Below are 14,464 nucleotides of genomic sequence, written 5' to 3'. Positions count from 1 at the left end.
TTGCACTGCTTTGTGTAAAAATAAAGACTAGTATTTAAGACCAAAACAAAAATTTTTTTAAAAATTATTTAGTGAAAATTACAGATATAACTGAGGCTAATTGAAAAGAAACAGTAATAGTAGATGAGGTTAAATTTACATAACAAATGTAAAAAGTGATATTGTTTTAATTTTGATTGCATTAATTTAAAAAGTTGATATTCCTATTGGTATTATAAAGATATTGCATAAAACTAGAAAAGTAAATCTATGGCCAATTGGTCCAAATAAGCAAAAGGAATAAACCAGAAAATTAAAATTAAAAAAATATAAATCAAGCAATCAGAATTACCACCAAACCAATTATGATGATATTGTGTATTTTCATGGACATTCTCAATTGTCTAAATCTTTGTGAACCCATGGACTGTAGCCTGCCAGGTTCTTTTGTCCACTGAATTTTTCAGGCAAGAATACTGGAGTGGGTTGCCATTCCCTTCTCAGTGGATCTTCCCCTCTCATGGATCGAACCCACATCCCTTGCATCTCCTGCACTGGCAGGTGGATTCTTTACCACTGCACCATCTCATGATATTAAGTGTAAACAAATTTAATGCCCTCTCAAAACAACAAGAGAATCTGTGCCACTGAAACACAGGTACAGTCCAATTATATGTTGATTCAAAGTAATTTACCAAGCTTCTGTATATCACAGAGAGCTCAGCTCGGGCCTCTGTGATGACCTAGAAGGGTGGAGATGAGAGCGAAGCTCAAGAGGGAAGAGATATATGTATACTGACACATATTGTTGTACAGCAGAAACTAACACAACATTGGAAAGCAATTATACTCCAATTAAAAAATGAATTTAAAAACATCTGGTTTTCAATAACTTTTGTATATGAATCCAAATTTTATTTTCTCTTGTGTAGCATGACATTTTAAATGCCTTGCAATACCAAACAAGCAAAAAACAAAACAAAACAAAAAACAACAAAAACAAAAAAACAAAAAAACCTTTTAACGTATATGCAGAGTACATCATGCAAAACGCTGGGCTGGATGAATCACAAGTTGGAATCAAGAATCTCTCTAACTGGGAGAAATATCAACAAGCTCACCTATGCAGATGATACCACTCCAACAGCAGAAAGTAAAGAGGAACTAAAGAGCCTCTTGATGAGAGTGAAAGGAGAGAGTAAAAAAGTTGGCTTAAAGCTCAACATTCAGAAAACAAAGATCATGGCATCTGGTCCTATCACTTCATGCCAAACAGAAGGGAAAAAGTAGTAACAGTGACAGATTTTCTTTCTTTGGCTCCAAAATCACTGGGGATGGTGACAGCAGCCATGAAATTGAAAGATACTTGACCCTTGGAAGGAAAGTTATGACACACCTAGACACGGTATCAAAAAGCAGAGACATCGATTTGCTGACAAAGCTACATCTAGTCAAGACAATTGTTTTTCCAGTTGTCATGTACGGATATGAGAGTTGGACCATAAAGATGGCTGAGTGCTGAAGAATTGATGCTTTCAAGTTGTGGTGCTGGAGGAGACTCTTGAGAGTCCCTTGGACAGCAAGGAGATCAAACCAGTCAATCCTAAAGGAAATCAACCCTGAATATTCACTGGAAGGACTGATGCTGCAGTTCCAATACTTTGGCCACTTGATGTGAAGAGCCTACTCGTTGGAAAAGACTCTGATGCTGGGAAAGATTGAAGGCAAAAGGAGAAGGGGGCGACACAAGATGAGATGGTTGGATGCCATTACTGACTCAGTGGACACGAATGTGAGCAAACGCTAGGAGATAGTGAAGGACAGGGAAGCCTGGCAGTGATGCAGTTCATGGGATCACGTGAGTTAAATGTAATTTAGTGACTGAACTGCAACAAAGCTAGAAAACCGCTGTATAAATCGAAAAATTTGGGAAACCATGGTTAAAATTAAGATGACACATTAAATGTTCATGGCTAGATTTGAGTTAAAAGCACATACGACGTTTTGATTGATAACATAACCTGTAGCTGTGCTATTTATAATAGCACTACAAAGTGACCGTTTACATTTAATTAGGTAAAATAAAATGAAAATGTTAGTTCCTTAATTGCATTCTCCACATGTCCAGTGCTCAATAGCCACATAGACAGTGGGGCTGTAAGGATACAGAAGGCTCTGTTGGAGCAGTGATTTAGTTACTAACATTCCTCCCGCTCCTCCTCTATATTCCAAAATCCATCATCGATACTTCCTCCTGGTGATGAGCTGAATTCCGTACAATTTGGGGGCACATATCCAGCATCACATTGACAATGTAGGCGAGAATTGCAAATCTTGAATGAAACAAAAATAAAGAAGACCATTTTATACGTCATATAAAAATTAAATGGATTAGTATGGATTGTGAGCCAAAGCAAATGATTAATTAATGCAATTTGTTATGTTACAGGCTGTTTTTACTTTAATGTGGAAAATAATTATAAAGATAAAATGCAATGCAAGAAATGTCAATTCAATGCTTTTTATTTTATTTTTTAAAATATAAATTTATTTATTTTAATTGGAGGCTAATTACTTTACAATATTGTATTAGTTTTGCCTAGAGGGTTTCTCTAATTTATCTCTTCAATAAAAGTAGACAATATTCTTGATACACCTGAAAAGATATAACTGTGTCTTCTAAAAAAGCATAGAAATTATGAAGCTAAAAATTATAGCAGAAGTTGAAATTTATTATGAACTGTGCCAGATATTTTATAAAAATGCTGTAAGAGTCAACTTTTACAAAACATGGGGAGAAATCTAAAGGGTGAAGCTTACTTATTCAGGTACAGTTGGAAAAATTGATTTTGCTAGAAAATAGGAAGGCTAGGTGGCTTCCCTGGTAGCTCAGCTGATAAAGAATCCACCTGCAATGCAGGAGATCCTGGTTCAATTTTTTAGGTTGGGGGGATCCCCTGGAGAAGGGATAGGCTATCCACTCTAGTATTCTTGGGCTTCCCTGGTAGCTCAGATGGTAAAGAATTTGGCCTGCAATGCAGCAGACCTGGGTTCAATCCCTGGGTTGGGAAGATCCTCTGGAGGAGGTCATGGCAACTCACTCCAGTATTCTTGCCTGGATAAGCCCCAAGGACAGAGGAGCCTGGCAGGCTATGGTCCATGGGGTCGCAAAGAGTCGGACACGACTGAGTGACTAAGCACAGCACAGCACAGGAAGGCTAGAATATATTTATAAATATGACCTTATGGATGAATCAAAAGATGGGTCAGAAGCAGAAAAAGGAATCTAGGGATAAGTTCAAGAAAATTAAATTGAAATTAAATAATAAAGGACTGGAACATAAAAGAAACTGTAAATAACAGGATGTGTAAATAGGAAGTAAATTTTGATACAAGACACACAGATCAATTTTTCCAGGATTACTATAGAAAATATGAAGCATCAAGATAATGGGAGATACTAACTACCCTTTTAAAGCTAAATACATATTTAGAAAATCCTAAATAGGGCACAGAATTTCTATAATTCAGGTGATGATTTCACAATGGCTAGACAAATAAAAGTGCAAATGGAAAATGTGACCAGACACACTGAAATGCTATTATTAATTAAAAAAATGAAAATTAGCAATAAATTCAGCATGTTAGAAGATATTAGTAAACTAAGAAGCCCATCTGGCCTGAATTTGAAGAAATGTTTTCACTCCTGATAGGTGCAGAAAAACTGATATAATATTTCGTGAAGACAGGCAATATTTATTAAAATTCAAATTATGCATATATTTGGCCCATCGGATATCAATGCAATCAATTTATGAAATCAAATAACTCTGCAAAGTGAATGTACAGCAGCGTCCACTGTACCACTATTTACAACAGTTAAATAAAAATTCACTATTATCCAAAAGTCCATCAGTGAATGACTTCAAATACAGAAAGAACCATAGAGAAAAATAAACTGAAGTCACTGATCTGAGACAGATTTCAATGGACAAAGATCTCTGCTGTTAAAAATATATTAGATTATGAGTAATGTGTAATAGAAATAAAGTTTGTGAGTGTTTTGTATATATCAGTTATCAGTTCAATTCAGTTCAGTTCAATCACTCAGCCATGTTCAACCCCATGGACTGCAACACACCAGGCTTCTCTGTCCTTCACCAATACCTGGAGCTTGCTCAAACTCATGTCCATCGAGTTGGTGATGCCTTCCAACCCTCTCATCCTCTGTCATCCCCTTCTTCTGCCTTCAATCTTTCCCAGCATCAGAGTCATGCACTCAATTATAAGCAGTATTTATATTTCTGTATACATATATAAATATATGTATATACTAACTCCAAAAAGAATGAAAAGATGGAGCCAAAGCAAAAACAACACCCAGTTGTGGATGTGATTGGTGATGGAAGTAAAGTCCAATGCTATAAAGAGTAATATTGCATAAGAACTTGGAATATTAGGTCCATGAATCAAGGCAACTTGGAAGAAGTCAAATAGGAGACGGCAAGAGAGAACGTTGACATTTTAAGAATCAGTGAACTAAAATAGACTGGAATGGGTGAATTTAACCCAGATGACCATTATACCTACTACCGTGGGCAAGAATCACTTAGAAGAAATGGAGTAGCCATCATAGTCAACAAAGAGTCTGAAATGCAGTACTTGGATGCAGTCTCAAGAATGACAGGATGATCTCTGTTTGTTTCCAAGGTGAACCGTTCAGTACCACAGTAATCCAAGTCTATGCCCCAACGAGTAATGCTGAAGAAGCTTAAGTTGAACAGTTCTATGAAGACCTACAAGACCTTCTAGAACTAACACTGAAAAAAGATGTCCTTTTCATTATAGGGGACTGGAATGCAAAAGAAAGAAGTCAAGAAATACCTGGAGTAATGGGAAAATTTGGCCTTGGAATGAAGCAGAATGAAGCAGGACAAAGGCTAAGAGAGTTTTGCCAAGAGACTGCACAGGTCATAGCAAACACCCTCTTCCAACAACACAAGAGAAGACTCTACACATGGACATCTCCAGATGGTCAATACCAAAACCAGATTGATTATATTCTTTGCATACAAAGATGGAGAAGCTCTATACAGCCAGCAAGAACAAGACGGGGAGCTGACTGTGGCTGAGATCATGAGCTCCTTATTGCCAAATTCAGATTGAAATTGAAGAAAGTGGAGAAAACCACTAGACCATTCAGGTATGACCTAAATCAAATCCCTTATGATTGTACAAGGGAAGAGACAAATAGATTCAGGGGATTAGACTGAGAGACAAGAGTGCCTGAAGAAGTACGGATGAAGGCTCCTTACATTGTACAGGAGGCAGTGATCAAGACAATCCCGAAGAAAAAGAAATGCAAAAATGCAAAATGATTGTCTCAGGAGGCCTTACAAGTATCTGAGAAAAGAAGAGAAGCTAAAGGCAAAGGAGAAAGGGAAAGATATACCCATTTGAATGTAGAGTTCCAAAGAATAACAAGGAGAAGTAAGAGAGCCTTCCTCAGTGATCAGTGCAAAGAAATAGAGGAAAACAATGGAATGTGAAAGACTAGAGATCTTTTCAAGAAAATTAGAGATGCTAAGAGAACATTTCATGTAAAGATGGGCTCCATAAAGGACAGAAATGGTATGGACCTGACAGAAGCAGAAGATATTAAGAAAAGTGGCAAGAATACACAGAAGAACTATACAAAAAAGATCTTCACGACTGAGATAATCACGATGGTGTGATCACTCACCTAGAGCCAGACATCCTGGAATGTGAAGTCAAGTGGGCCTTAGGAAGCATCACTATGAACAAAGCTAGTGGAGGAGATGGAATTCCAGTTGAGCTATTTCAAATCCTAAAAGATGATGCTGTGAAAGTGCTGCACTCAATATGCCAGCAAATATGGAAAACTCAGCAGTGGCCACAAGAATGGAAAAGGTGAGTTTTCACTCCAGTTCCAAAGAAAGGCAATGCCAAAGAATGCTCAAACTACCACAAAATTGAACTCATCTCACACCTTAGCAAGAGCAATGGCACCCCACTCCAGTACTCTTGCCTGGAAAATCCCATGGATGGAGGAACCTGGTGCGCTACAGTCCATGAGGTCTCTAAGAGTCAGACACGAATGAGTGGCTTCACTTTCACTTTTCACTTTCATGCATTGGAGAAGGAAATGGCAACCCACACCCGTGTTCTTGCCTGGAGAATTCCAAGGACTGGGAGCCTGGTGGGCTGCCATCTATGGGGTCGCACAGAGTCAGACATGACTGAAGCGACTTAGCAGTAGCAGCACACCCTAGTAAAGTAATGCTCAAAATTCTCTAAGCCAGGCTTCAACAGTACATGAACTGTGAACTTCCAAAGTTCAACCTCGATTTAGAAAGGCAGAGGAACCAGAGATCAAATTACCAACATTCGCTGGATCACTGAGAAAGCAAGAGTGTTCCAGAAAAACATCTATTTCTGCTTTATTGACTATGCCAAAGCCTTTGATATGTGAATCACAATAAATTGTGGAAAATTCTTCAAGAGATGGGGAAACCAGAACAGCTGACCTGCCTCCGGAGAAATCTGTATGCAGGTCAAGACAGCAACAGTTAGAAATGGACATGGAACAACACACAGGTTCCAAGTTGGGAAAGGAGTATGTCAACACTGTATATTGTCACCATGCTTATTTAACTTATATGCAGAGTACCTCATGAGAAACGTTGGACTGGATGAAGCACAAGCTGGAGTCAATATCGCCAGGAGAAATATCAATAACCTCACATATGCAGATGACACCACCCTTATGGCAGAAAATGAAGAGGAACTAAAAAGTCTCTTGATGAAAGTGAAAGAGGAGAGTGAAAAAGTTGGGTTAAAGCTTAACATTCAGAAAACGAAGATCATGGTATCTGGTCCCATCATTTCATGGCAAGTAGATGGGGAAACAGTGGAAATAGTGTCAGACTTTATTTTTGGGGGCTCCAAAATCACTGCAGATGGTAATTGCAGCCATGAAATTAAAAGACGCTTGCTCCTTGGAGGAAAAGTTATGACCATCTTAGACAGCATATTAAAGAGCAGAGACATTACTTTGCCAACAAAGGAGCATCTAGTCAAAGCTATGATTTTAGTAGTAGTCATGTACGGATATGAGAATTGGACTATAAAGAAAGCTGAGGGCTGAAGAATTGATGCTTTTGAACTGTGGTGTTGGAGAAGACTCTTGAGAGTCCTTCGGACTGCAAGGGGATCCAGTTCATCCTAAAGGAAATCAGTACTGAATGTTCATTGGAAGAACTGATGTTGAAGCTGAAACTCCAATACTTTGGCCACCTAATGCGAAGAACTGATTCACTGGAGAAGACCCAGATGCTAACAAGGATTAAACGTGGGAGGTGAAGGGGATGACAGAGGGTGAGATGGTTGCATGGCATCACTGACTCAATGGATATGAGTTTGAGTAAACTCTGGGAGTTGGTGATGGACAGGGAGGCCTGGCATGCTGCAATCCTTGGGGTCACAAAGAGTTGGACATGGCTGAGTGACTGATCTGAACTGAACTGATATAGATGTAACACTAGATATATCTATTTCCAAAAGTATGCAGTCTCTATCCAACATTATAATAGCTTATGTTTCATATTGCATTTTTGTACAAAGTTTAAAAGTTTTTAGCTCATGAAGTGTGCAATGATCTGATAGAATACATAGAACATGTACACATGTATAAATAATGAAATTTGGTTTCTACATTTAACTGAAATTCTCCAAAGAAATTTCCACATCCATAAATCTGAAGCTTATTATTATCTTGTAAAATGTTATTATATGTATTTTAAAACTATACATAAAATAGAGTAACAGTTACATACCCCATGTCCTTTACATTTGACAAGTGGGTCACAATCTTGATACTGACTGTATTCATGAAGTAACTTGCAAGTTCCACGCTGACAAAACTAAAATGATGAAACAACCATCAACTTTAGAGTCAGGAATTCATTAACTGTACTTAGTATAAGAAATTAGATACACAATATGATATATACTTAGGATGAACTTGAATTTCGTAACATCTACTCATTCTAATAAAAAACTTGAAGTCAAAATGGTACATTATTACTTTATCAAACATCAAGTTTTTACAATAAGACATTGCTTACATTCGGAGAAGGCAATGGCACCCCACTCCAGTACTCTTGCCTGGAAAATCCCATGGACCGAGGAGCCTGGTAGGCTGCAGTCCATGGGGTCGCTATGAGTCGGACACGACTGAGCGGCTTCACTTTCACTCTTCACTTTCATGCATTGGAGAAGGAAATGGCAACCCACTCCAGTGTTCTTGCCTTGAGAATCCCAGGGACAGGGAAGCCTGGTGGGCTGCTGTCTATGGGGTCGCATAGTGTCAGACACAACTGAAGTGACTTAGCAGCAGTAGCAGCAGCATTGCTTCCATTGAAGGAGGAGGCTTGTGAGTTTACTAATAGCCAATGAAAATTATTAAAGTATTGTAATTTGGTATGTTACAGGAGGGTTTTATTTTAATGTGGAAAAGGATTTTAAAAATAAAATACGAGAAAAGTCCATTCAGTGCTTTTCAAGTGCCATAGAGATTTTCTCTAATTTGTCTCCTCAATAAAAGTAGACAACATTCTTGATATACCAGAAAACATCAAACTTTTCTATGTCTTTTCTACAAGGCATAGAAATTATGAAGCTAAAAATTATAACTGGTATAGGAACAAAGCAAGCCAAATTTTAACGAGCATTTGAAATGGGCCTTTGAACTTTCTATGCATTTCTATATATATGCTCACATTGACCTTGAGAGGGAGATATTTTTATCCACATTTTACATTTGATGAGAATTAAATGTACACTTTTTAGGTCATGTCACCACTGACTGACAGAGCCAATATTCAGTGCAAGAACTACTTTAATCATAGAGCCCATTGATCAGTGCTCAATACCAGTGCTTCAACCAGTGATTTTTACATTCTTCTAACTTTATAACAGTATCCCTTGTCTTTCACAAAAGCAATGTTCTCCTTCATACCTAGCTTTATCTATCTTTGAGTTTGAAAGAGAAATTATACACAAGTCATAGGTTATAAGGATGAAATAATTTATTACACAAAAAGGAGCAAAAATAGTTTGGGACATAGTAAATGCTCACTAAATACAAATTTGTGTTTTATTTATTTAACCTGATTTTGATGTAGACTGCATGTTAATATTCCTCTATCAAAATATTAATTTAATTTGAACACTCTGGGGGACATGTTCTAAGATTATCTGCCCACTTTTCTCAAGTTATCTGATAGAATATCCAACAGATGATGAAGTCTAAAACATTTGTTATTTTCTATCACTATTGTTAAGTAAATATATGGACAAAGGTCTGTCTAGTCAAAGTTATGGTTTTTCCTGCAATCATGTAGGATGTGTTCAGTTCAGTCACTCAGTCATGTGCAACTCTTTGCGACCACATGAACCGCAGCACGGCAGGCCTCCTTGTCCATCATCAACTCCTGGAGTCCACCCAAACCCATGTCCATTGAGTCGGTGATGCCATCCAACCATCTCATCCTCTGTCGTCCCCTTCTCCTCCTGCCTTCAATCTTTCCCAGCATCAGGGTCTTTTCAAATGGGTCAGCTCTTCGCTCCGGTGGCCAAAGTATTTGAGTTTCAGCTTCAACATCAGTCCTTCCAATGAATATTCAGGACTGGGAGGGATTGTGGGCAGGAGAAGGCGACAACAGACAATGAGATGGCTGGATGGCATCACCGACTTGATGCACATGAGTTTGGGTGAACTTTGGTAGTTTGTAATGGACATGACTGAGAGACTGAACTGAACTGAGGTAAGAATGGGTGAGAAAAAGGGAGAAATTTCATTTACTTTTTCATTGATTAGCTTATCTATTTTTGGACAGGCACAGGCTCCAAACACATTCCTTTTCAAGTTTGAAACGAATGTGCTGAGATGTGTTTATCATCCCTCATATTCCTATGGGGACTAGAATCAGTTAGATAAACTATTCTGATGGCTGCTTCATACTGCTTAAAGCAGTGGTCCCCAATATTTTTGGCACCAGGGACAGGTAATGTGAGTGATGGGGAGCGATGGGGAGTGGCAGGAAAAGCTTTGCTTGCTTTCTTGGCACTTACTTACTGCTGTGTGGCCTGGTTCCTATTAACGATTGGGGACCCGTGGCTATTTCTAACAGCAATATAATTTTGTTGTTAATGCTTATTGATTTTCTTTTCTTTTCTTTGGAATTGAGATTTTCCTGGTTCATGGTATGAAGTGTGTGATTTTTGATTGAAACCTCGATTCTGATTACTGTGTCATGAGATTCTGGTTAAACCTTGTGGTTAAACCTGGTTAAACTTTCTGGTTCAGCAGTTCTTCTCTATTACAACTCTGAAGTAGGGGAAAGGAACACTGCCTCATTTTTGCCAGGTAATGCTGAAAGTTGGAGAAGGGAATGGCAACGCACTCCAGTGTTCTTGCCTGGACAATGCCATGGACAAAGGAGTCTGGTGGGCTACAGTACAAGGAGTTGCAAAGAGTTGTGCAAGACTGAACGACTATCACTCACTCAGCACTGGAAGTACAGAATCCACTAATATCTGGAATGAGAAGGGCTCCTTATTACTGCAAGTGGCTGGGGAGAACAGGCTCTCCACAAATCCTCTGTTCTACCACCCTGGTGAGAGTAGAAGTGTAGCTACAATTTTATCTATATCCTTTGGCTGCAGTAGCGAATCCATTGTTTAAAAGTGTACCATCTTGCTAAGCTGTTCACTTGGCTAAAGTCAGGCTTGCCTTTATGACTTGTTTCTGTCTGTTTCATTTGAGATTTCTGAGTTTCTGGCTTCTCTGGCACTCAGTTTGGGAGATATAAGGCTAAAAGCAAAGAGATCACATCGTTATGTTTTTCCACAGGTACTGAGGTGCCTAGCTGATCTGCGGAAAGAATCTTTCAGGTTTTGGAATCTTCTTATGTTTATTTTACATTTAATATCCAGGACTCTTAGCTACAATTAATCATAAGAATAGAAGAAATTATGTCTAGTCTGTCCTGGAACTTCAAATCTATCCAGTAGTTTTAACCATGATATAATATATTTATCAATATTTCCCCTTATCTGTAACTGACTGTACCATTTAAGATAACTCTGAGATACTTAGATACTCACAGATACTATCCCTAAGTTTTCTTTGAGTTTTTATTAAAGCATTTTGATCTATAATTCCTTTGAAATAATATTTTATACCTTAGACTATAGGCTAATTTATTCTTGTACCTATTGGCTTTTATTTTAATTATTTCAACTTAATATCTTAAGTCTTGTTATTTAGTAAGATGAATTCCCAATTTCCATTTTATTTCAAATTGCATTGGCTATTTTGTACATTTAGCTCTTTGCATTTTAATATAACTTTTAAATAAGTTTTTCAATTTCCACCAGCAACACATTCCCTGCCCCCCACCTCAGAAAAGAAACCTGGTGGAATCATGATTCTTCTGGATTCTTTTGGATCATATTCACTAATTGATTTTGAGAACAGTAACATTTTAACAATATTGCCTTCCAAGTCAAAGACACAATCTATGCTTAAACAGTGATCACAACCCACATAATTTTCATGTGTAGTCAAAAAAGTAGAGCTGAAGGGGATGGGAGATGGATAAATTAGGAGTTAGGATTAGCAGATAAAAAACACTATATACAAAATAGATAAACAAGAAGGTCCTACAGTATAGCACATGAAACTATATTCAGTATCTTGTAATACACCACAATGGAAAAGAATATATATAACTGAATCACTTTGTTGTACACAAGACACTAACACAGCCCCATAACTCAACTATATTCAATTAAAAAGAAATTAAAAGGTAGAAATAATGTCTTGCAGGTTTAACCCTGATTTCTCTATCACCATAATATTACATATCTTTATGTCATTAAAAATTATTTGTATTGGGTATGGGCTTTCCTTGTGGCTCAGACGGTAAAGAATCTACTTGCAATGTGGGAGACCTATGTTCAGTTCCTGGGTTGGAAAGATACCCTGGAGGAGGTAATGGCTGCCCACTCCAGTATTCTGGCCTGGAGAACCCCCATGGACAGAGAAAAATGATAGGCTAGAGTCCATGGGGTTGTAGAGTCGGACATGACTGAGTGACATTCATTTTCACTTCACTGTGCTTAACTTATCTGATCAACCTATAATTGGCATTTAGTTTGTCTTGTTTATTTGATCTATTATAACTCACATCATAATTGCTCTATATCAATGTCTATTTCATAATATTTGAAAATTAAACTTAATTACATCAGAAATAGATAAAAAGTGTGATGATAAATTTGACTCCTAAACATTTCAAAATCACTTTCCATAAAGTATCTGTTGATTTATACTTATTTTTAGGAAGGTTATAAGTTATGCTTCTCACCATCAAATTTTCTTTTTACTTGAAGTATAGCTGGTTTACAATATTATATTAGTTTTGGATATACTACATATTGATTCAATATTTTTATATATTATACTCCATTTAAAATTAATATTAAATATTGTCTATATTCTCTGAGCTGTGTAATATATTCTTGTAGCTTATTTGGAAGACAACACAGACAGAAAGACACACCACATTCTTGAACAGGCAGAATCAGTACTGTTCAAAGGACTACATTGTCCAAGGAAATTTCCAGATTTAATGAAATTCATATCAAATTACCAATGGAATTTTTCACAGAGCTAGAACAAAAATCATAAAATTTGTAAAGAGACACAAAAGACCCTGAGTAACCAAAGGAATCTAAAGCAAAATGAAACTGAAGAATCAGGCTCCCAGACTTAAGACTACACTACAAAGCTACAGTCATCAAAACAGGAAGGTACTGGCACAAAAACATACAGATCAGTGGACTAGGACACAAAGCTCATGATAAACCCATACACCTATGGTCACCTAATCTATGACAAAGCAGGCAAGACTATACAATGGAGGAAAGACAGCCTCTTCAATAAGCAGTGCTGGGAAACTGGACAGCTACATGTTAAAAAAAAAAAAAAGAAATTAGAAAACTCTAACACCATACACAAAAATAAGCTCAAAATGAATTAAAGACTTAAATGTAAGACTGGAGGAAAAAAAGACCAAACATTCCCTAACATAAATTGCAGCAATATCTTTTTTGACCCATCTCCCAGAGTAATGGAAATAAAAACAAAAATAAATGGTACCTAATTAAAATCAAAAGCTGTTGCACAGCAAAGGGAATTATATACAAAAACAAAAAGACAACTCACAGGATGGGAGAAGATATTTGCAAATGATGCAACTGACAAAGAATTAGCCTTTAAAATTTTCAAACATCTCATCCAGCTCAACATCATAAAAACACACAACCCAGTCAAAACATGGGCAAAAGAACTAAAGAGAGACAATGCTCTAGAGAAGACATACAGATGGGTCAGTGACCTATGAGAAGATGTTCAACATAGTTAATTATTGAAAATGAAAGTGTTAGGCAATTAGCTGTGTCTGACTCTTTGCAACCCCGTGGACTGTCAGAGAACTAAGATCATGGCATCCAATCTCATCACTTTATGGCAAATAGATGGGAAACAATGGAAACGTGACAGATTTTATCTTCTTGGGCTTCAAAATCACTGTGGAGACTGAGGCCATGAAATTAAAAGACACTTGCTTCTTGAAAGAAAGGCTATGAAAAACATGGACAGCATATTAAGAAACAGAGAGAAACAGAGACATCACTTTGCTGACAAAGGTCTGTATAGTCAAAGCTATGGTTTTTCCAGTAGTCATGTATGGATGGGAGTTGGACCATAAGGAAGACTGAGCACTGAAGAATTGATGCTTTCAAACCGTGGCGCTGGAGAAGACTCTTGAGAGTTCCTTGGACTGCAAGGAGATCAAACCAGTCAATCCTAAGTGAAATCAACCCTGAACATTCATTGGAAGGACTGATGCTAAAGCTGAATCTCTAATACTTTGGCCACCTGATGGGAAGAGTCAACTCACTGGAAAAGACCCAGATGGTGGAAAGGATTAAAGGTAGGAGGAGAAAGGGACAACAAGATGAGATGATTGGATGGCATCACTGACTCAAAGGACATGAGTCTGAGCAGACTCCGGGAGATGGTGAAGGATAGGGAAGCCTGGCATCCTGTAGTCCTTGGGGTCATAAAGAGTTGAACAGGACTTACCGACTGAACAACAACAAGGCTCCTCTGTCCATGGAATTTCTCCAGGCAAAGAATCCTAGAGCGGGCAGCCATTCCCTTCTTCAGGAGATCTTCCCAATCCAGAGATCAAACCCAGGTCTCCTGCATTGCTGGCAGATTTTTAACCATCTGAGACACCAGGGAAGCCCATCAAATTATCAGAGAAATGTGAACCAAAACTGCAATGTGGTATCATCTCATATGGTCAGGATGGCCATCATCCAAATATCT

At 37.7% G+C, this 14,464-nt stretch overlaps 1 protein-coding gene across 1 annotated transcript in view; it reads right to left on the bottom strand.

Moving 5' to 3' along the window:
- Positions 1–14,464, bottom strand: part of LOC138078037 (A disintegrin and metallopeptidase domain 3-like) — a 108,824-nt gene that overhangs the window by 8,040 nt on the left and 86,320 nt on the right. Inside the window, exons 17-18 of the mRNA XM_068970501.1 lie at positions 7,836–7,922; positions 2,183–2,312 (exon numbers count right to left, since the gene is read on the bottom strand). Coding sequence (XP_068826602.1) covers positions 2,183–2,312; positions 7,836–7,922 — 217 coding nt within the window. The remainder of the gene's footprint in view (positions 1–2,182; positions 2,313–7,835; positions 7,923–14,464) is intronic.

Source organism: Capricornis sumatraensis, chromosome 4, assembly GCF_032405125.1.
Source record: "Capricornis sumatraensis isolate serow.1 chromosome 4, serow.2, whole genome shotgun sequence".
Classification (NCBI taxonomy): Eukaryota; Metazoa; Chordata; class Mammalia; order Artiodactyla; family Bovidae; genus Capricornis; species Capricornis sumatraensis.
Note: the sequence above shows the minus strand (reverse complement) of the source record. Positions and strands in the feature narration are given on the sequence as shown.